Source organism: Mycteria americana, chromosome 25, assembly GCF_035582795.1.
Source record: "Mycteria americana isolate JAX WOST 10 ecotype Jacksonville Zoo and Gardens chromosome 25, USCA_MyAme_1.0, whole genome shotgun sequence".
Lineage (NCBI taxonomy): Eukaryota > Metazoa > Chordata > Aves > Ciconiiformes > Ciconiidae > Mycteria > Mycteria americana.
The window spans coordinates 1,800,026-1,819,892 of NC_134389.1; the positions used below are offsets into that span (position 1 = coordinate 1,800,026).

Consider the following 19,867-nt stretch of genomic DNA (forward strand, 5'->3'; position numbering starts at 1 on the left):
CTCTGTCTCCCACTGCTCCTTGGAGCACTTTTGGCATTGCCCTGCACTCACTGCTTGAGCAGAAGCCCTTCCCGGCATTCCTTGTGTCACCCGCCTGCAGCCTGGGGACACGGCTCTGCCCAGGCAGGACAGGAGAGCTTCGCACAGCCCGGTGCTCTGCACCAGACTTTGCTAGCCCTTTGCTGACCTTCCTCGCACACCAGCCCACAAAGTAGCCCGCGCTGCCACACCCACCCAAAGCACCCACCCACGGCAGCCGTGACGGGGTCACCAAAACTCTTGCCATTTTGCTGCCTTTTCTTCCCATCCTGTGTGTTCACAATTGTGGATGACGCATCTTTTCCTGAGCTCGCCAGCAGTGACCAACGTGCTGCCCCACTGCCCTTCCTGATGCCTGTGGCCGGACCCGTCTCTGTGCAAGACCACCTTGCAGCGCCGGGATCACAGGGTCAGAGGAGATACCTGGGGAGGGGAGGGACGTCAGGAGGGTAGGCCGTCCAACGTCCTGCTCAAAGAGCTTTGCGCTTCATGTGAGTGGATACGTGTGGCCATTTCATGGCTCTGAGAGGAAACTTGGGAAAAGTTGGCTGTGTCCACCTCACCCCTTCCCAGTGCCCCCCACCTCTAGCTGGGTGCGGGGCCATGGCCAGCAGCCCTGTACATGCAGTGCTCGCCCCTCCATTTCCCTGGGCCTCCAAATGTGACCAGTAACAAGCCAAGAAAAGGAGGTAATGCCAGGCGCGCTGGTTTGGCAGAGGATTCGCAAGAGCTGCGGCAAGACACCTCTGGCACGTTCACGTATTGGAAGTGGGCTTTGGAAATGCAGCGTGTTTATTGCTGGTGGGAGACCAGAGGAAGCTCAGCGGGATGTGCTCCGCAAGACCCAGCTGGGACTGTCCTCATCAGTTGTGACGCACCGAGCAAACTGCCCAAATGCTCCAAGGGCACTACCGTGGGAGATGCAAGCAGCCCAGACTGACACGCCCTGAGGAGGTTTGGGGGAAGTGGGAAAAAAGAAGGAAGGATCAAGAAAAACCATGGGTCGACATTGCGATGCAGCGCAGCTTTTATTGCAGTTCCAGGGGAGGAGGGAGCGGGGTGAAGAGCAGAGGCCTGGCCAGGGCCTTCCCCTGTTTCCTGGCAGCGGGCAGAGCTACAAGGAGCAGCAGCCGTGCCACAGGAGCAGGCACCCAGTGCGGGTCTCTGTCATCAGGGGGCAACGGGTCTTGAAGGGAAGCTCAAGCGGGGCAGGAGGAAGGCAGAGTTGGGCCCCAGGCAGGCACGAGGCATCCAGGCTCTGGAGGCCAGCGACGCCAAAGGGACATGCTTCCCAAGAGCGTCGTGTTGGGATGTGCCAGGGGCTTTTCCGGAGCTCTTCTTCATCTGCGGCCGGACCCAGTGTGGGGCTTAGCAGGGCCCGCAGTTGCCGTTGAGGTACCTGTGGCCTCCGCGCCAGCCGCCGTATCCGCAACCCCCAAAGGCTCCGTAGCCCCCATAAAGCCCATAGCCTCCATAGCCCCCATAGAGCCCATAGCCCCCATAGCCCCCAAGGCCTCCATACACCCCATAGCCCCCTAAGCCTCCAAAACCGCCACGGCCTCCAAAAGTGCCGCCGTAGCCCCCTCCAACGCCGGGGGCTCCCGCCGAGCCAACAACGCTGTACTGCGGGAAGGAGCTGAGGATGGGCCCGGGGAAGGTGACCACCGAGGCCGGGGGCTGGATCACCACCGTGGAGTCGGGGCACTGCCGCACGCAGGGCTCGTTGGCGGTGTCAGCCAGCGGGGCCGGGGAGGCCACCCCACAGGAAGGGGCCCACAGGCTGGAGCAGGGCATCCTTCGGTTTCGTAGGTAAAGCTGCAAGACAAGGCAGAGCTACGGCTCAGTGCACGGCCTGATGCCAAATGCATCCTGCCTCCCTCGTACTTGCAAGCAGTGTCCCAGGACATGCTCTGCATCATCTCAGGCGGTCCGAGCAAAAACACGTTCCAGAGTTGAAATGCTTGTTAAGACCCCTTGCTCCCCTCATGCTCCCTGGTTCTTACTCCCCCACGGGAGCGAGGAAAAACTCCCTCGTCCAAAGCAGATGGGGAAATCTCCAAGCTCCCAAAGGACTTGAGTCCATTGGTCTCCTCAGGGCATCCTACCTACAAGTGTAAATTTCCATCCTTCCCACAGGTCTCAAACAGGACCATCGCATCCTAACTCTGCGCTGTGAAAGCGTGGTGGAGCACACAGCAAAAGATACTTTGAGAAAGCTACTGCTGAGGAAGGAAAGATGGAGGTAAGACTTGGACTTACCACAATGCTCAGGAGAGTCAAGCGGAGGAAGACGGACAGAGGGCTGCAAAGCCCTCAGCTCTTTTATACGTGTCCCAGCCTGCCCGGGCCATCGGCCAAGGGGGTGGTTGCAAAAACCCCAGGCAATTATGAAATCAAGCGGACAAGCTTCATGGCACAGATAGTGATGTGAGACGATTATATGCCTCCTCACTGGGGACATCGGCATGCAGATGTGCCCTAGAGAAGAAAGAGGTGATGGGAGCGACGGGCCGTGACACATCATTCCATGAAAGACAAGGCGCTGCTGGAGCTGAACTCGCAGCACCAATAAACCCCGATCTGTCCCTAATCTCCTTTTGCTTACGCAGAAGAATCCTGGGCATCTTGCAGAAGATTGCTGTGCCCAACCACGCCACACTCGGCAGCAGCCCAGCCACGCACACGGAGCGCAGCAGTGCCCAGCGTGCCTCTGCCTGTGGCGAGCGTGGCCACGTGCAGCCCGGCTCTCTGTGGGTGCTCGGCCAGCATCTCCTGGCACAGTCCTCAACAGCCAGCTGAGTAATGGAGTCCCTCCAGAGAGGGCTCGCGGAGGACCGTGCTCACAGACATGAGGCTGAAGGAGCTGACAGCGACCAGGTCCTGTTGCTGCTCTTCTGCTCCTCCATATACGTCCCCCCTCTCAGAAGTCTCCCGTGCTCTATCCCACTGCCGTGCCCATCGCGTCTCTACCAGCCCCCTGTGCGTTTGGGGTTTTGCCACCCATGGGACCCGTCTCCACTACTCTTTGCAGGGCCATCAAGGGAAACCGGGACCTAAAAACACGAGTGTCCTCCAGAGCCTTAGAGGTGGGCAATTAATAGAGGCGTCTGTGGACACCAAGAAATCGAGATGAGCAGCTGTTGCTGGCATTGGGAGACGGTGGGCATTTGGAAGTCACTCCCAGCACGTGCAAGGGCTTCTCCCTTTGCCCAAGCTCCCAGTGCCTCTCTTTACCGGCTTGTAAAAGAGAGGTAATGACAGGCGTGATGGTTGTGCACAGGATTGCAAAGCGCTTCTGCAGGATGCGCAGGACTCTTCTCCATAGGCAAAGTGGGGGATTAGGGAGAGATCGGGGTTTATTGGTGCCGCGAGTTCAGCTCCAGCAGCGCCTTGTCTTTCATGTAATGGCGTGTAATGGTCTGCCCCTCCCATCACCCCTATCCTCTCCAGGGCACGTGTGCACGCCAGTGTCCCCAGTAAGGAGGAATATAATTGCCTCGCATCACAGTCTGTGTCATGAAGCTTGTCCGCTTGATCTCATGATTATGTGGAGTTTCCGCCACCACCCCGTTGGCCAATGCCCCCGGCAGTCTGGGACACGTATAAAAGAGCTGAAGGCTTTGCAGCCCTCTATCCAGCTTCTGCCGCTTGACTCTCCTGATCAGAGGGGTAAGCCCGGGTCTTGGAAGCGACTTGGGAATCTCTCCCTGCCTCCCTCGACACAGCCCCTTCCCCACACTCTTGCCCAATCCCCGCTGTGTTTTCCAGGACTCCTTGCCTGCCTGAAAGATGTCCTGCTCCAGCCTGTGCGTCCCTTCCTGTGGGGTGGCCGCCCCGGCCCCGCTGGCTGACACCGCCAACGAGCCCTGCGTGCGGCAGTGCCCCGACTCCACGGTGGTGATCCAGCCCCCGGCCTCGGTGGTCACCTTCCCCGGGCCCATCCTCAGCTCCTTCCCGCAGTACAGCGTTGTTGGCTCGGCGGGAGCCCCCGGCGTTGGAGGGGGCTACGGCGGCACTTTTGGAGGCCGTGGCGGTTTTGGAGGCTTAGGGGGCTATGGGGTGTATGGAGGCCTTGGGGGCTATGGGGGCTCTGGGGGCTATGGAGGCTATGGGCTTTATGGGGGCTACGGAGCCTTTGGGAGCTGCGGATACGGCGGCTGGCGCCGAGGCCACAGGTACCTCAGCGGCAACTGCGCGCCCTGCTAAGCCCCACACTGGGTCCGGCCACAGATGAAGGAGAGCTCCAGAAAATGCCCTGGCACAGCCCAACATGGCGCCCGAAGGAAGGACATCCCTTTGGCGTCGCTGGCCTCCAGAGCCTGGATGCCTCGTGCCTGCCTGGGGCCCAACTCTGCCTTCCTCCTGCCCCGCTTGAGCTTCCCTCCAGGACTTGCTGCCCCCTGACGACGCAGCCCCATGCTGGGTGCCTGCTCCTGCGGCACATCTGATGCTCACTGTTGCTCTGCCCACTGCCAGGAGACAGGGGAAGCCCTTGGCCAGGGCCCCGCTCTTCTCCCAACTCCCTCCTCCCCTGGAACTGCAATAAAAGCTGTGTTGCATCGCAATGTCGACCCATCGTTTTTCTTCCTCCTTCCTCCATACCCAATACCCTGGGTGGCAGCCTTGGCTCCCTGGGCCGCCCCAGCCAGCTCCCACCCGCGACCTCGTCAGGGTGACCTGCGGGAGCTGCCTCGCTTCCTCCTGCCTGCCCTTGACAGCACATGCCTTCACCAGCCAAGTCGCCTCCAGCGGGGGCTTTGCTAGTCTCCTTTGACAACAGCTTCTCCCCCTTTGCCCTCCCTGTCTTCTCCCCACTTTGGGCTCCTGCACTCTGCTGGGCCCCACAGTGAGTTTGCTGAACGCTCTGGCCATTCCCCGCAGGCTGCCTGCAGCCCCAGGGCTGCGGGCATTGGGACGCCAGCAGAGCCAGTCCCAACGGCAAAGGCCCACCTCAGGGCCACTTGGGAGGCCACGGGTCCACAGGGGAGAGGGTGAGCAAGCCCCAGCACTGCCTTGCCTCCATCCTCTCCACATTCCTGCACCCCTCCTCCTCCTCCTCCTCCTCCTCCTCTTCTTCCTCTGTCTCCCACTGCTCCTTGGAGCACTTTTGGCATTGCCCTGCACTCACTGCTTGAGCAGAAGCCCTTCCCGGCATTCCTTGTGTCACCCGCCTGCAGCCTGGGGACACGGCTCTGCCCAGGCAGGACAGGAGAGCTTCGCACAGCCCGGTGCTCTGCACCAGACTTTGCTAGCCCTTTGCTGACCTTCCTCGCACACCAGCCCACAAAGTAGCCCGTGCTGCCACACCCACCCAAAGCACCCACCCACGGCAGCCGTGACGGGGTCACCAAAACTCTTGCCATTTTGCTGCCTTTTCTTCCCATCCTGTGTGTTCACAATTGTGGATGACGCATCTTTTCCTGAGCTCGCCAGCAGTGACCAACGTGCTGCCCCACTGCCCTTCCTGATGCCTGTGGCCGGACCCGTCTCTGTGCAAGACCACCTTGCAGCGCCGGGATCACAGGGTCAGAGGAGATACCTGGGGAGGGGAGGGACGTCAGGAGGGTAGGCCGTCCAACGTCCTGCTCAAAGAGCTTTGCGCTTCATGTGAGTGGATACGTGTGGCCATTTCATGGCTCTGAGAGGAAACTTGGGAAAAGTTGGCTGTGTCCACCTCACCCCTTCCCAGTGCCCCCCACCTCTAGCTGGGTGCGGGGCCATGGCCAGCAGCCCTGTACATGCAGTGCTCGCCCCTCCATTTCCCTGGGCCTCCAAATGTGACCAGTAACAAGCCAAGAAAAGGAGGTAATGCCAGGCACGCTGGTTTGGCAGAGGATTCGCAAGAGCTGCGGCAAGACACCTCTGGCACGTTCACGTATTGGAAGTGGGCTTTGGAAATGCAGCGTGTTTATTGCTGGTGGGAGACCAGAGGAAGCTCAGCGGGATGTGCTCCACAAGACCCAGCTGGGACTGTCCTCATCAGTTGTGACGCACCGAGCAAACTGCCCAAATGCTCCAAGGGCACTACCGTGGGAGATGCAAGCAGCCCAGACTGACACGCCCTGAGGAGGTTTGGGGGAAGTGGGAAAAAAGAAGGAAGGATCAAGAAAAACCATGGGTCGACATTGCGATGCAGCGCAGCTTTTATTGCAGTTCCAGGGGAGGAGGGAGCGGGGTGAAGAGCAGAGGCCTGGCCAGGGCCTTCCCCTGTTTCCTGGCAGCGGGCAGAGCTACAAGGAGCAGCAGCCGTGCCACAGGAGCAGGCACCCAGTGCGGGTCTCTGTCATCAGGGGGCAACGGGTCTTGAAGGGAAGCTCAAGCGGGGCAGGAGGAAGGCAGAGTTGGGCCCCAGGCAGGCACGAGGCATCCAGGCTCTGGAGGCCAGCGACGCCAAAGGGACGTGCTTCCCAAGAGCGTCGTGTTGGGATGTGCCAGGGGCTTTTCCGGAGCTCTTCTTCATCTGCGGCCGGACCCAGTGTGGGGCTTAGCAGGGCCCGCAGTTGCCGTTGAGGTACCTGTGGCCTCCGCGCCAGCCGCCGTATCCGCAACCCCCAAAGGCTCCGTAGCCCCCATAAAGCCCATAGCCTCCATAGCCCCCATAGAGCCCATAGCCCCCATAGCCCCCAAGGCCTCCATACACCCCATAGCCCCCTAAGCCTCCAAAACCGCCACGGCCTCCAAAAGTGCCGCCGTAGCCCCCTCCAACGCCGGGGGCTCCCGCCGAGCCAACAACGCTGTACTGCGGGAAGGAGCTGAGGATGGGCCCGGGGAAGGTGACCACCGAGGCCGGGGGCTGGATCACCACCGTGGAGTCGGGGCACTGCCGCACGCAGGGCTCGTTGGCGGTGTCAGCCAGCGGGGCCGGGGAGGCCACCCCACAGGAAGGGGCCCACAGGCTGGAGCAGGGCATCCTTCGGTTTCGTAGGTAAAGCTGCAAGACAAGGCAGAGCTACGGCTCAGTGCACGGCCTGATGCCAAATGCATCCTGCCTCCCTCGTACTTGCAAGCAGTGTCCCAGGACATGCTCTGCATCATCTCAGGCGGTCCGAGCAAAAACACGTTCCAGAGTTGAAATGCTTGTTAAGACCCCTTGCTCCCCTCATGCTCCCTGGTTCTTACTCCCCCACGGGAGCGAGGAAAAACTCCCTCGTCCAAAGCAGATGGGGAAATCACCAAGCTCCCAAAGGACTTGAGTCCATTGGTCTCCTCAGGGCATCCTACCTACAAGTGTAAATTTCCATCCTTCCCACAGCTCTCAAACAGGACCATCGCATCCTAACTCTGCGCTGTGAAAGCGTGGTGGAGCACACAGCAAAAGATACTTTGAGAAAGCTACTGCTGAGGAAGGAAAGATGGAGGTAAGACTTGGACTTACCACAATGCTCAGGAGAGTCAAGCGGAGGAAGACGGACAGAGGGCTGCAAAGCCCTCAGCTCTTTTATACGTGTCCCAGCCTGCCCGGGCCATCGGCCAAGGGGGTGGTTGCAAAAACCCCAGGCAATTATGAAATCAAGCGGACAAGCTTCATGGCACAGATAGTGATGTGAGACGATTATATGCCTCCTCACTGGGGACATCGGCATGCAGATGTGCCCTAGAGAAGAAAGAGGTGATGGGAGCGACGGGCCGTGACACATCATTCCATGAAAGACAAGGCGCTGCTGGAGCTGAACTCGCAGCACCAATAAACCCCGATCTGTCCCTAATCTCCTTTTGCTTACGCAGAAGAATCCTGGGCATCTTGCAGAAGATTGCTGTGCCCAACCACGCCACACTCGGCAGCAGCCCAGCCACGCACACGGAGCGCAGCAGTGCCCAGCGTGCCTCTGCCTGTGGCGAGCGTGGCCACGTGCAGCCCGGCTCCCTGTGGGTGCTCGGCCAGCATCTCCTGGCACAGTCCTCAACAGCCAGCTGAGTAATGGAGTCCCTCCAGAGAGGGCTCGCGGAGGACCGTGCTCACAGACATGAGGCTGAAGGAGCTGACAGCGACCAGGTCCTGTTGCTGCTCTTCTGCTCCTCCATATACGTCCCCCCTCTCAGAAGTCTCCCGTGCTCTATCCCACTGCCGTGCCCATCGCGTCTCTACCAGCCCCCTGTGCGTTTGGGGTTTTGCCACCCATGGGACCCGTCTCCACTACTCTTTGCAGGGCCATCAAGGGAAACCGGGACCTAAAAACACGAGTGTCCTCCAGAGCCTTAGAGGTGGGCAATTAATAGAGGCGTCTGTGGACACCAAGAAATCGAGATGAGCAGCTGTTGCTGGCATTGGGAGACGGTGGGCATTTGGAAGTCACTCCCAGCACGTGCAAGGGCTTCTCCCTTTGCCCAAGCTCCCAGTGCCTCTCTTTACCGGCTTGTAAAAGAGAGGTAATGACAGGCGTGATGGTTGTGCACAGGATTGCAAAGCGCTTCTGCAGGATGCGCAGGACTCTTCTCCATAGGCAAAGTGGGGGATTAGGGAGAGATCGGGGTTTATTGGTGCCGCGAGTTCAGCTCCAGCAGCGCCTTGTCTTTCATGGAATGGCGTGTAATGGTCTGCCCCTCCCATCACCCCTATCCTCTCCAGGGCACGTGTGCACGCCAGTGTCCCCAGTAAGGAGGAATATAATTGCCTCGCATCACAGTCTGTGTCATGAAGCTTGTCCGCTTGATCTCATGATTATGTGGAGTTTCCGCCACCACCCCGTTGGTCAATGCCCCGGGCAGTCTGGGACACGTATAAAAGAGCTGAAGGCTTTGCAGCCCTCTATCCAGCTTCTGCCGCTTGACTCTCCTGATCAGAGGGGTAAGCCCGGGTCTTGGAAGCGACTTGGGAATCTCTCCCTGCCTCCCTCGACACAGCCCCTTCCCCACACTCTTGCCCAATCCCCGCTGTGTTTTCCAGGACTCCTTGCCTGCCTGAAAGATGTCCTGCTCCAGCCTGTGCGTCCCTTCCTGTGGGGTGGCCGCCCCGGCCCCGCTGGCTGACACCGCCAACGAGCCCTGCGTGCGGCAGTGCCCCGACTCCACGGTGGTGATCCAGCCCCCGGCCTCGGTGGTCACCTTCCCCGGGCCCATCCTCAGCTCCTTCCCGCAGTACAGCGTTGTTGGCTCGGCGGGAGCCCCCGGCGTTGGAGGGGGCTACGGCGGCACTTTTGGAGGCCGTGGCGGTTTTGGAGGCTTAGGGGGCTATGGGGTGTATGGAGGCCTTGGGGGCTATGGGGGCTCTGGGGGCTATGGAGGCTATGGGCTTTATGGGGGCTACGGAGCCTTTGGGAGCTGCGGATACGGCGGCTGGCGCCGAGGCCACAGGTACCTCAGCGGCAACTGCGCGCCCTGCTAAGCCCCACACTGGGTCCGGCCACAGATGAAGGAGAGCTCCAGAAAATGCCCTGGCACAGCCCAACATGGCGCCCGAAGGAAGGACATCCCTTTGGCGTCGCTGGCCTCCAGAGCCTGGATGCCTCGTGCCTGCCTGGGGCCCAACTCTGCCTTCCTCCTGCCCCGCTTGAGCTTCCCTCCAGGACTTGCTGCCCCCTGACGACGCAGCCCCATGCTGGGTGCCTGCTCCTGCGGCACATCTGATGCTCACTGTTGCTCTGCCCACTGCCAGGAGACAGGGGAAGCCCTTGGCCAGGGCCCCGCTCTTCTCCCAACTCCCTCCTCCCCTGGAACTGCAATAAAAGCTGTGTTGCATCGCAATGTCGACCCATCGTTTTTCTTCCTCCTTCCTCCATACCCAATACCCTGGGTGGCAGCCTTGGCTCCCTGGGCCGCCCCAGCCAGCTCCCACCCGCGACCTCGTCAGGGTGACCTGCGGGAGCTGCCTCGCTTCCTCCTGCCTGCCCTTGACAGCACATGCCTTCACCAGCCAGTCGCCTCCAGCGGGGGCTTTGCTAGTCTCCTTTGACAACAGCTTCTCCCCCTTTGCCCTCCCTGTCTTCTCCCCACTTTGGGCTCCTGCACTCTGCTGGGCCCCACAGTGAGTTTGCTGAACGCTCTGGCCATTCCCCGCAGGCTGCCTGCAGCCCCAGGGCTGCGGGCATTGGGACGCCAGCAGAGCCAGTCCCAACGGCAAAGGCCCACCTCAGGGCCACTTGGGAGGCCACGGGTCCACAGGGGAGAGGGTGAGCAAGCCCCAGCACTGCCTTGCCTCCATCCTCTCCACATTCCTGCACCCCTCCTCCTCCTCCTCCTCCTCCTCCTCTTCTTCCTCTGTCTCCCACTGCTCCTTGGAGCACTTTTGGCATTGCCCTGCACTCACTGCTTGAGCAGAAGCCCTTCCCGGCATTCCTTGTGTCACCCGCCTGCAGCCTGGGGACACGGCTCTGCCCAGGCAGGACAGGAGAGCTTCGCACAGCCCGGTGCTCTGCACCAGACTTTGCTAGCCCTTTGCTGACCTTCCTCGCACACCAGCCCACAAAGTAGCCCGCGCTGCCACACCCACCCAAAGCACCCACCCACGGCAGCCGTGACGGGGTCACCAAAACTCTTGCCATTTTGCTGCCTTTTCTTCCCATCCTGTGTGTTCACAATTGTGGATGACGCATCTTTTCCTGAGCTCGCCAGCAGTGACCAACGTGCTGCCCCACTGCCCTTCCTGATGCCTGTGGCCGGACCCGTCTCTGTGCAAGACCACCTTGCAGCGCCGGGATCACAGGGTCAGAGGAGATACCTGGGGAGGGGAGGGACGTCAGGAGGGTAGGCCGTCCAACGTCCTGCTCAAAGAGCTTTGCGCTTCATGTGAGTGGATACGTGTGGCCATTTCATGGCTCTGAGAGGAAACTTGGGAAAAGTTGGCTGTGTCCACCTCACCCCTTCCCAGTGCCCCCCACCTCTAGCTGGGTGCGGGGCCATGGCCAGCAGCCCTGTACATGCAGTGCTCGCCCCTCCATTTCCCTGGGCCTCCAAATGTGACCAGTAACAAGCCAAGAAAAGGAGGTAATGCCAGGCACGCTGGTTTGGCAGAGGATTCGCAAGAGCTGCGGCAAGACACCTCTGGCACGTTCACGTATTGGAAGTGGGCTTTGGAAATGCAGCGTGTTTATTGCTGGTGGGAGACCAGAGGAAGCTCAGCGGGATGTGCTCCACAAGACCCAGCTGGGACTGTCCTCATCAGTTGTGACGCACCGAGCAAACTGCCCAAATGCTCCAAGGGCACTACCGTGGGAGATGCAAGCAGCCCAGACTGACACGCCCTGAGGAGGTTTGGGGGAAGTGGGAAAAAAGAAGGAAGGATCAAGAAAAACCATGGGTCGACATTGCGATGCAGCGCAGCTTTTATTGCAGTTCCAGGGGAGGAGGGAGCGGGGTGAAGAGCAGAGGCCTGGCCAGGGCCTTCCCCTGTTTCCTGGCAGCGGGCAGAGCTACAAGGAGCAGCAGCCGTGCCACAGGAGCAGGCACCCAGTGCGGGTCTCTGTCATCAGGGGGCAACGGGTCTTGAAGGGAAGCTCAAGCGGGGCAGGAGGAAGGCAGAGTTGGGCCCCAGGCAGGCACGAGGCATCCAGGCTCTGGAGGCCAGCGACGCCAAAGGGACGTGCTTCCCAAGAGCGTCGTGTTGGGATGTGCCAGGGGCTTTTCCGGAGCTCTTCTTCATCTGCGGCCGGACCCAGTGTGGGGCTTAGCAGGGCCCGCAGTTGCCGTTGAGGTACCTGTGGCCTCCGCGCCAGCCGCCGTATCCGCAACCCCCAAAGGCTCCGTAGCCCCCATAAAGCCCATAGCCTCCATAGCCCCCGTGGCCCCCATAGCCCCCATAGCCCCCAAGGCCTCCATACACCCCATAGCCCCCTAAGCCTCCAAAACCGCCACGGCCTCCAAAGGTGCCGCCGTAGCCCCCTCCAACGCCGGGGGCTCCCGCCGAGCCAACAACGCTGTACTGCGGGAAGGAGCTGAGGATGGGCCCGGGGAAGGTGACCACCGAGGCCGGGGGCTGGATCACCACCGTGGAGTCGGGGCACTGCCGCACGCAGGGCTCGTTGGCGGTGTCAGCCAGCGGGGCCGGGGAGGCCACCCCACAGGAAGGGGCCCACAGGCTGGAGCAGGGCATCCTTCGGTTTCGTAGGTAAAGCTGCAAGACAAGGCAGAGCTACGGCTCAGTGCACGGCCTGATGCCAAATGCATCCTGCCTCCCTCGTACTTGCAAGCAGTGTCCCAGGACATGCTCTGCATCATCTCAGGCGGTCCGAGCAAAAACACGTTCCAGAGTTGAAATGCTTGTTAAGACCCCTTGCTCCCCTCATGCTCCCTGGTTCTTACTCCCCCACGGGAGCGAGGAAAAACTCCCTCGTCCAAAGCAGATGGGGAAATCTCCAAGCTCCCAAAGGACTTGAGTCCATTGGTCTCCTCAGGGCATCCTACCTACAAGTGTAAATTTCCATCCTTCCCACAGCTCTCAAACAGGACCATCGCATCCTAACTCTGCGCTGTGAAAGCGTGGTGGAGCACACAGCAAAAGATACTTTGAGAAAGCTACTGCTGAGGAAGGAAAGATGGAGGTAAGACTTGGACTTACCACAATGCTCAGGAGAGTCAAGCGGAGGAAGACGGACAGAGGGCTGCAAAGCCCTCAGCTCTTTTATACGTGTCCCAGCCTGCCCGGGCCATCGGCCAAGGGGGTGGTTGCAAAAACCCCAGGCAATTATGAAATCAAGCGGACAAGCTTCATGGCACAGATAGTGATGTGAGACGATTATATGCCTCCTCACTGGGGACATCGGCATGCAGATGTGCCCTAGAGAAGAAAGAGGTGATGGGAGCGACGGGCCGTGACACATCATTCCATGAAAGACAAGGCGCTGCTGGAGCTGAACTCGCAGCACCAATAAACCCCGATCTGTCCCTAATCTCCTTTTGCTTACGCAGAAGAATCCTGGGCATCTTGCAGAAGATTGCTGTGCCCAACCACGCCACACTCGGCAGCAGCCCAGCCACGCACACGGAGCGCAGCAGTGCCCAGCGTGCCTCTGCCTGTGGCGAGCGTGGCCACGTGCAGCCCGGCTCCCTGTGGGTGCTCGGCCAGCATCTCCTGGCACAGTCCTCAACAGCCAGCTGAGTAATGGAGTCCCTCCAGAGAGGGCTCGCGGAGGACCGTGCTCACAGACATGAGGCTGAAGGAGCTGACAGCGACCAGGTCCTGTTGCTGCTCTTCTGCTCCTCCATATACGTCCCCCCTCTCAGAAGTCTCCCGTGCTCTATCCCACTGCCGTGCCCATCGCGTCTCTACCAGCCCCCTGTGCGTTTGGGGTTTTGCCACCCATGGGACCCGTCTCCACTACTCTTTGCAGGGCCATCAAGGGAAACCGGGACCTAAAAACACGAGTGTCCTCCAGAGCCTTAGAGGTGGGCAATTAATAGAGGCGTCTGTGGACACCAAGAAATCGAGATGAGCAGCTGTTGCTGGCATTGGGAGACGGTGGGCATTTGGAAGTCACTCCCAGCACGTGCAAGGGCTTCTCCCTTTGCCCAACCTCCCAGTGCCTCTCTTTACCGGCTTGTAAAAGAGAGGTAATGACAGGCGTGATGGTTGTGCACAGGATTGCAAAGCGCTTCTGCAGGATGCGCAGGACTCTTCTCCATAGGCAAAGTGGGGGATTAGGGAGAGATCGGGGTTTATTGGTGCCGCGAGTTCAGCTCCAGCAGCGCCTTGTCTTTCATGGAATGGCGTGTAATGGTCTGCCCCTCCCATCACCCCTATCCTCTCCAGGGCACGTGTGCACGCCAGTGTCCCCAGTAAGGAGGAATATAATTGCCTCGCATCACAGTCTGTGTCATGAAGCTTGTCCGCTTGATCTCATGATTATGTGGAGTTTCCGCCACCACCCCGTTGGCCAATGCCCCCGGCAGTCTGGGACACGTATAAAAGAGCTGAAGGCTTTGCAGCCCTCTATCCAGCTTCTGCCGCTTGACTCTCCTGATCAGAGGGGTAAGCCCGGGTCTTGGAAGCGACTTGGGAATCTCTCCCTGCCTCCCTCGACACAGCCCCTTCCCCACACTCTTGCCCAATCCCCGCTGTGTTTTCCAGGACTCCTTGCCTGCCTGAAAGATGTCCTGCTCCAGCCTGTGCGTCCCTTCCTGTGGGGTGGCCGCCCCGGCCCCGCTGGCTGACACCGCCAACGAGCCCTGCGTGCGGCAGTGCCCCGACTCCACGGTGGTGATCCAGCCCCCGGCCTCGGTGGTCACCTTCCCCGGGCCCATCCTCAGCTCCTTCCCGCAGTACAGCGTTGTTGGCTCGGCGGGAGCCCCCGGCGTTGGAGGGGGCTACGGCGGCACTTTTGGAGGCCGTGGCGGTTTTGGAGGCTTAGGGGGCTATGGGGTGTATGGAGGCCTTGGGGGCTATGGGGGCTCTGGGGGCTATGGAGGCTATGGGCTTTATGGGGGCTACGGAGCCTTTGGGAGCTGCGGATACGGCGGCTGGCGCCGAGGCCACAGGTACCTCAGCGGCAACTGCGCGCCCTGCTAAGCCCCACACTGGGTCCGGCCACAGATGAAGGAGAGCTCCAGAAAATGCCCTGGCACAGCCCAACATGGCGCCCGAAGGAAGGACATCCCTTTGGCGTCGCTGGCCTCCAGAGCCTGGATGCCTCGTGCCTGCCTGGGGCCCAACTCTGCCTTCCTCCTGCCCCGCTTGAGCTTCCCTCCAGGACTTGCTGCCCCCTGACGACGCAGCCCCATGCTGGGTGCCTGCTCCTGCGGCACATCTGATGCTCACTGTTGCTCTGCCCACTGCCAGGAGACAGGGGAAGCCCTTGGCCAGGGCCCCGCTCTTCTCCCAACTCCCTCCTCCCCTGGAACTGCAATAAAAGCTGTGTTGCATCGCAATGTCGACCCATCGTTTTTCTTCCTCCTTCCTCCATACCCAATACCCTGGGTGGCAGCCTTGGCTCCCTGGGCCGCCCCAGCCAGCTCCCACCCGCGACCTCGTCAGGGTGACCTGCGGGAGCTGCCTCGCTTCCTCCTGCCTGCCCTTGACAGCACATGCCTTCACCAGCCAAGTCGCCTCCAGCGGGGGCTTTGCTAGTCTCCTTTGACAACAGCTTCTCCCCCTTTGCCCTCCCTGTCTTCTCCCCACTTTGGGCTCCTGCACTCTGCTGGGCCCCACAGTGAGTTTGCTGAACGCTCTGGCCATTCCCCGCAGGCTGCCTGCAGCCCCAGGGCTGCGGGCATTGGGACGCCAGCAGAGCCAGTCCCAACGGCAAAGGCCCACCTCAGGGCCACTTGGGAGGCCACGGGTCCACAGGGGAGAGGGTGAGCAAGCCCCAGCACTGCCTTGCCTCCATCCTCTCCACATTCCTGCACCCCTCCTCCTCCTCCTCCTCCTCCTCCTCTTCTTCCTCTGTCTCCCACTGCTCCTTGGAGCACTTTTGGCATTGCCCTGCACTCACTGCTTGAGCAGAAGCCCTTCCCGGCATTCCTTGTGTCACCCGCCTGCAGCCTGGGGACACGGCTCTGCCCAGGCAGGACAGGAGAGCTTCGCACAGCCCGGTGCTCTGCACCAGACTTTGCTAGCCCTTTGCTGACCTTCCTCGCACACCAGCCCACAAAGTAGCCCGCGCTGCCACACCCACCCAAAGCACCCACCCACGGCAGCCGTGACGGGGTCACCAAAACTCTTGCCATTTTGCTGCCTTTTCTTCCCATCCTGTGTGTTCACAATTGTGGATGATGCATCTTTTCCTGAGCTCGCCAGCAGTGACCAACGTGCTGCCCCACTGCCCTTCCTGATGCCTGTGGCCGGACCCGTCTCTGTGCAAGACCACCTTGCAGCGCCGGGATCACAGGGTCAGAGGAGATACCTGGGGAGGGGAGGGACGTCAGGAGGGTAGGCCGTCCAACGTCCTGCTCAAAGAGCTTTGCGCTTCATGTGAGTGGATACGTGTGGCCATTTCATGGCTCTGAGAGGAAACTTGGGAAAAGTTGGCTGTGTCCACCTCACCCCTTCCCAGTGCCCCCCACCTCTAGCTGGGTGCGGGGCCATGGCCAGCAGCCCTGTACATGCAGTGCTCGCCCCTCCATTTCCCTGGGCCTCCAAATGTGACCAGTAACAAGCCAAGAAAAGGAGGTAATGCCAGGCGCGCTGGTTTGGCAGAGGATTCGCAAGAGCTGCGGCAAGACACCTCTGGCACGTTCACGTATTGGAAGTGGGCTTTGGAAATGCAGCGTGTTTATTGCTGGTGGGAGACCAGAGGAAGCTCAGCGGGATGTGCTCCGCAAGACCCAGCTGGGACTGTCCTCATCAGTTGTGACGCACCGAGCAAACTGCCCAAATGCTCCAAGGGCACTACCGTGGGAGATGCAAGCAGCCCAGACTGACACGCCCTGAGGAGGTTTGGGGGAAGTGGGAAAAAAGAAGGAAGGATCAAGAAAAACCATGGGTCGACATTGCGATGCAGCGCAGCTTTTATTGCAGTTCCAGGGGAGGAGGGAGCGGGGTGAAGAGCAGAGGCCTGGCCAGGGCCTTCCCCTGTTTCCTGGCAGCGGGCAGAGCTACAAGGAGCAGCAGCCGTGCCACAGGAGCAGGCACCCAGTGCGGGTCTCTGTCATCAGGGGGCAACGGGTCTTGAAGGGAAGCTCAAGCGGGGCAGGAGGAAGGCAGAGTTGGGCCCCAGGCAGGCACGAGGCATCCAGGCTCTGGAGGCCAGCGACGCCAAAGGGACGTGCTTCCCAAGAGCGTCGTGTTGGGATGTGCCAGGGGCTTTTCCGGAGCTCTTCTTCATCTGCGGCCGGACCCAGTGTGGGGCTTAGCAGGGCCCGCAGTTGCCGTTGAGGTACCTGTGGCCTCCGCGCCAGCCGCCGTATCCGCAACCCCCAAAGGCTCCGTAGCCCCCATAAAGCCCATAGCCTCCATAGCCCCCGTGGCCCCCATAGCCCCCATAGCCCCCAAGGCCTCCATACACCCCATAGCCCCCTAAGCCTCCAAAACCGCCACGGCCTCCAAAGGTGCCGCCGTAGCCCCCTCCAACGCTGGGGGCTCCCGCCGAGCCAACAACGCTGTACTGCGGGAAGGAGCTGAGGATGGGCCCGGGGAAGGTGACCACCGAGGCCGGGGGCTGGATCACCACCGTGGAGTCGGGGCACTGCCGCACGCAGGGCTCGTTGGCGGTGTCAGCCAGCGGGGCCGGGGAGGCCACCCCACAGGAAGGGGCCCACAGGCTGGAGCAGGGCATCCTTCGGTTTCGTAGGTAAAGCTGCAAGACAAGGCAGAGCTACGGCTCAGTGCACGGCCTGATGCCAAATGCATCCTGCCTCCCTCGTACTTGCAAGCAGTGTCCCAGGACATGCTCTGCATCATCTCAGGCGGTCCGAGCAAAAACACGTTCCAGAGTTGAAATGCTTGTTAAGACCCCTTGCTCCCCTCATGCTCCCTGGTTCTTACTCCCCCACGGGAGCGAGGAAAAACTCCCTCGTCCAAAGCAGATGGGGAAATCTCCAAGCTCCCAAAGGACTTGAGTCCATTGGTCTCCTCAGGGCATCCTACCTACAAGTGTAAATTTCCATCCTTCCCACAGGTCTCAAACAGGACCATCGCATCCTAACTCTGCGCTGTGAAAGCGTGGTGGAGCACACAGCAAAAGATACTTTGAGAAAGCTACTGCTGAGGAAGGAAAGATGGAGGTAAGACTTGGACTTACCACAATGCTCAGGAGAGTCAAGCGGAGGAAGACGGACAGAGGGCTGCAAAGCCCTCAGCTCTTTTATACGTGTCCCAGCCTGCCCGGGCCATCGGCCAAGGGGGTGGTTGCAAAAACCCCAGGCAATTATGAAATCAAGCGGACAAGCTTCATGGCACAGATAGTGATGTGAGACGATTATATGCCTCCTCACTGGGGACATCGGCATGCAGATGTGCCCTAGAGAAGAAAGAGGTGATGGGAGCGACGGGCCGTGACACATCATTCCATGAAAGACAAGGCGCTGCTGGAGCTGAACTCGCAGCACCAATAAACCCCGATCTGTCCCTAATCTCCTTTTGCTTACGCAGAAGAATCCTGGGCATCTTGCAGAAGATTGCTGTGCCCAACCACGCCACACTCGGCAGCAGCCCAGCCACGCACACGGAGCGCAGCAGTGCCCAGCGTGCCTCTGCCTGTGGCGAGCGTGGCCACGTGCAGCCCGGCTCCCTGTGGGTGCTCGGCCAGCATCTCCTGGCACAGTCCTCAACAGCCAGCTGAGTAATGGAGTCCCTCCAGAGAGGGCTCGCGGAGGACCGTGCTCACAGACATGAGGCTGAAGGAGCTGACAGCGACCAGGTCCTGTTGCTGCTCTTCTGCTCCTCCATATACGTCCCCCCTCTCAGAAGTCTCCCGTGCTCTATCCCACTGCCGTGCCCATCGCGTCTCTACCAGCCCCCTGTGCGTTTGGGGTTTTGCCACCCATGGGACCCGTCTCCACTACTCTTTGCAGGGCCATCAAGGGAAACCGGGACCTAAAAACACGAGTGTCCTCCAGAGCCTTAGAGGTGGGCAATTAATAGAGGCGTCTGTGGACACCAAGAAATCGAGATGAGCAGCTGTTGCTGGCATTGGGAGACGGTGGGCATTTGGAAGTCACTCCCAGCACGTGCAAGGGCTTCTCCCTTTGCCCAACCTCCCAGTGCCTCTCTTTACCGGCTTGTAAAAGAGAGGTAATGACAGGCGTGATGGTTGTGCACAGGATTGCAAAGCGCTTCTGCAGGATGCGCAGGACTCTTCTCCATAGGCAAAGTGGGGGATTAGGGAGAGATCGGGGTTTATTGGTGCCGCGAGTTCAGCTCCAGCAGCGCCTTGTCTTTCATGTAATGGCGTGTAATGGTCTGCCCCTCCCATCACCCCTATCCTCTCCAGGGCACGTGTGCACGCCAGTGTCCCCAGTAAGGAGGAATATAATTGCCTCGCATCACAGTCTGTGTCATGAAGCTTGTCCGCTTGATCTCATGATTATGTGGAGTTTCCGCCACCACCCCGTTGGCCAATGCCCCCGGCAGTCTGGGACACGTATAAAAGAGCTGAAGGCTTTGCAGCCCTCTATCCAGCTTCTGCCGCTTGACTCTCCTGATCAGAGGGGTAAGCCCGGGTCTTGGAAGCGACTTGGGAATCTCTCCCTGCCTCCCTCGACACAGCCCCTTCCCCACACTCTTGCCCAATCCCCGCTGTGTTTTCCAGGACTCCTTGCCTGCCTGAAAGATGTCCTGCTCCAGCCTGTGCGTCCCTTCCTGTGGGGTGGCCGCCCCGGCCCCGCTGGCTGACACCGCCAACGAGCCCTGCGTGCGGCAGTGCCCCGACTCCACGGTGGTGATCCAGCCCCCGGCCTCGGTGGTCACCTTCCCCGGGCCCATCCTCAGCTCCTTCCCGCAGTACAGCGTTGTTGGCTCGGCGGGAGCCCCCGGCGTTGGAGGGGGCTACGGCGGCACTTTTGGAGGCCGTGGCGGTTTTGGAGGCTTAGGGGGCTATGGGGTGTATGGAGGCCTTGGGGGCTATGGGGGCTCTGGGGGCTATGGAGGCTATGGGCTTTATGGGGGCTACGGAGCCTTTGGGAGCTGCGGATACGGCGGCTGGCGCCGAGGCCACAGGTACCTCAGCGGCAACTGCGCGCCCTGCTAAGCCCCACACTGGGTCCGGCCACAGATGAAGGAGAGCTCCAGAAAATGCCCTGGCACAGCCCAACATGGCGCCCGAAGGAAGGACATCCCTTTGGCGTCGCTGGCCTCCAGAGCCTGGATGCCTCGTGCCTGCCTGGGGCCCAACTCTGCCTTCCTCCTGCCCCGCTTGAGCTTCCCTCCAGGACTTGCTGCCCCCTGACGACGCAGCCCCATGCTGGGTGCCTGCTCCTGCGGCACATCTGATGCTCACTGTTGCTCTGCCCACTGCCAGGAGAC

The 19,867-nt window shown here is 60.5% G+C and overlaps 7 protein-coding genes across 7 annotated transcripts; 4 read left to right on the forward strand and 3 right to left on the reverse strand.

Moving 5' to 3' along the window:
* Positions 1-1,407: 1,407 nt before the first annotated feature.
* Positions 1,408-1,833, reverse strand: LOC142420916 (scale keratin-like). Its single transcript, XM_075525236.1, has one exon. The coding sequence runs from the start codon at positions 1,831-1,833 to the stop codon at positions 1,408-1,410; it is 426 nt and encodes a 141-aa protein (XP_075381351.1).
* Positions 1,834-3,828: 1,995 nt separating this feature from the next.
* LOC142420884 (claw keratin-like) lies at positions 3,829-4,245 on the forward strand. The gene has a single exon (XM_075525186.1). It carries the CDS (start codon positions 3,829-3,831, stop codon positions 4,243-4,245), a length of 417 nt encoding a protein of 138 aa, XP_075381301.1.
* Positions 4,246-6,523: 2,278 nt separating this feature from the next.
* LOC142420914 (scale keratin-like) lies at positions 6,524-6,949 on the reverse strand. Its single transcript, XM_075525234.1, has one exon. The coding sequence runs from the start codon at positions 6,947-6,949 to the stop codon at positions 6,524-6,526; it is 426 nt and encodes a 141-aa protein (XP_075381349.1).
* A 1,995-nt stretch (positions 6,950-8,944) lies between these two features.
* On the forward strand, positions 8,945-9,361 carry LOC142420885 (claw keratin-like). The gene has a single exon (XM_075525187.1). It carries the CDS (start codon positions 8,945-8,947, stop codon positions 9,359-9,361), a length of 417 nt encoding a protein of 138 aa, XP_075381302.1.
* Positions 9,362-14,059: 4,698 nt separating this feature from the next.
* Positions 14,060-14,476, forward strand: LOC142420882 (claw keratin-like). Its single transcript, XM_075525184.1, has one exon. It carries the CDS (start codon positions 14,060-14,062, stop codon positions 14,474-14,476), a length of 417 nt encoding a protein of 138 aa, XP_075381299.1.
* A 2,278-nt stretch (positions 14,477-16,754) lies between these two features.
* LOC142420821 (claw keratin-like) lies at positions 16,755-17,180 on the reverse strand. The gene has a single exon (XM_075525090.1). The coding sequence runs from the start codon at positions 17,178-17,180 to the stop codon at positions 16,755-16,757; it is 426 nt and encodes a 141-aa protein (XP_075381205.1).
* Positions 17,181-19,175: 1,995 nt separating this feature from the next.
* LOC142420881 (claw keratin-like) lies at positions 19,176-19,592 on the forward strand. The gene has a single exon (XM_075525183.1). The coding sequence runs from the start codon at positions 19,176-19,178 to the stop codon at positions 19,590-19,592; it is 417 nt and encodes a 138-aa protein (XP_075381298.1).
* Positions 19,593-19,867: the final 275 nt, after the last annotated feature.

Excerpts from the sequence above, each read along its gene's own strand:
- LOC142420916 (XM_075525236.1), bottom strand. The coding sequence starts at position 1,833 with ATGCCCTGCTCCAGCCTGTGGGCCCCTTCCTGTGGGGTGGCCTCCCCG.
- LOC142420884 (XM_075525186.1), top strand. The coding sequence starts at position 3,829 with ATGTCCTGCTCCAGCCTGTGCGTCCCTTCCTGTGGGGTGGCCGCCCCG.
- LOC142420914 (XM_075525234.1), bottom strand. The coding sequence starts at position 6,949 with ATGCCCTGCTCCAGCCTGTGGGCCCCTTCCTGTGGGGTGGCCTCCCCG.
- LOC142420885 (XM_075525187.1), top strand. The coding sequence starts at position 8,945 with ATGTCCTGCTCCAGCCTGTGCGTCCCTTCCTGTGGGGTGGCCGCCCCG.
- LOC142420882 (XM_075525184.1), top strand. The coding sequence starts at position 14,060 with ATGTCCTGCTCCAGCCTGTGCGTCCCTTCCTGTGGGGTGGCCGCCCCG.
- LOC142420821 (XM_075525090.1), bottom strand. The coding sequence starts at position 17,180 with ATGCCCTGCTCCAGCCTGTGGGCCCCTTCCTGTGGGGTGGCCTCCCCG.
- LOC142420881 (XM_075525183.1), top strand. The coding sequence starts at position 19,176 with ATGTCCTGCTCCAGCCTGTGCGTCCCTTCCTGTGGGGTGGCCGCCCCG.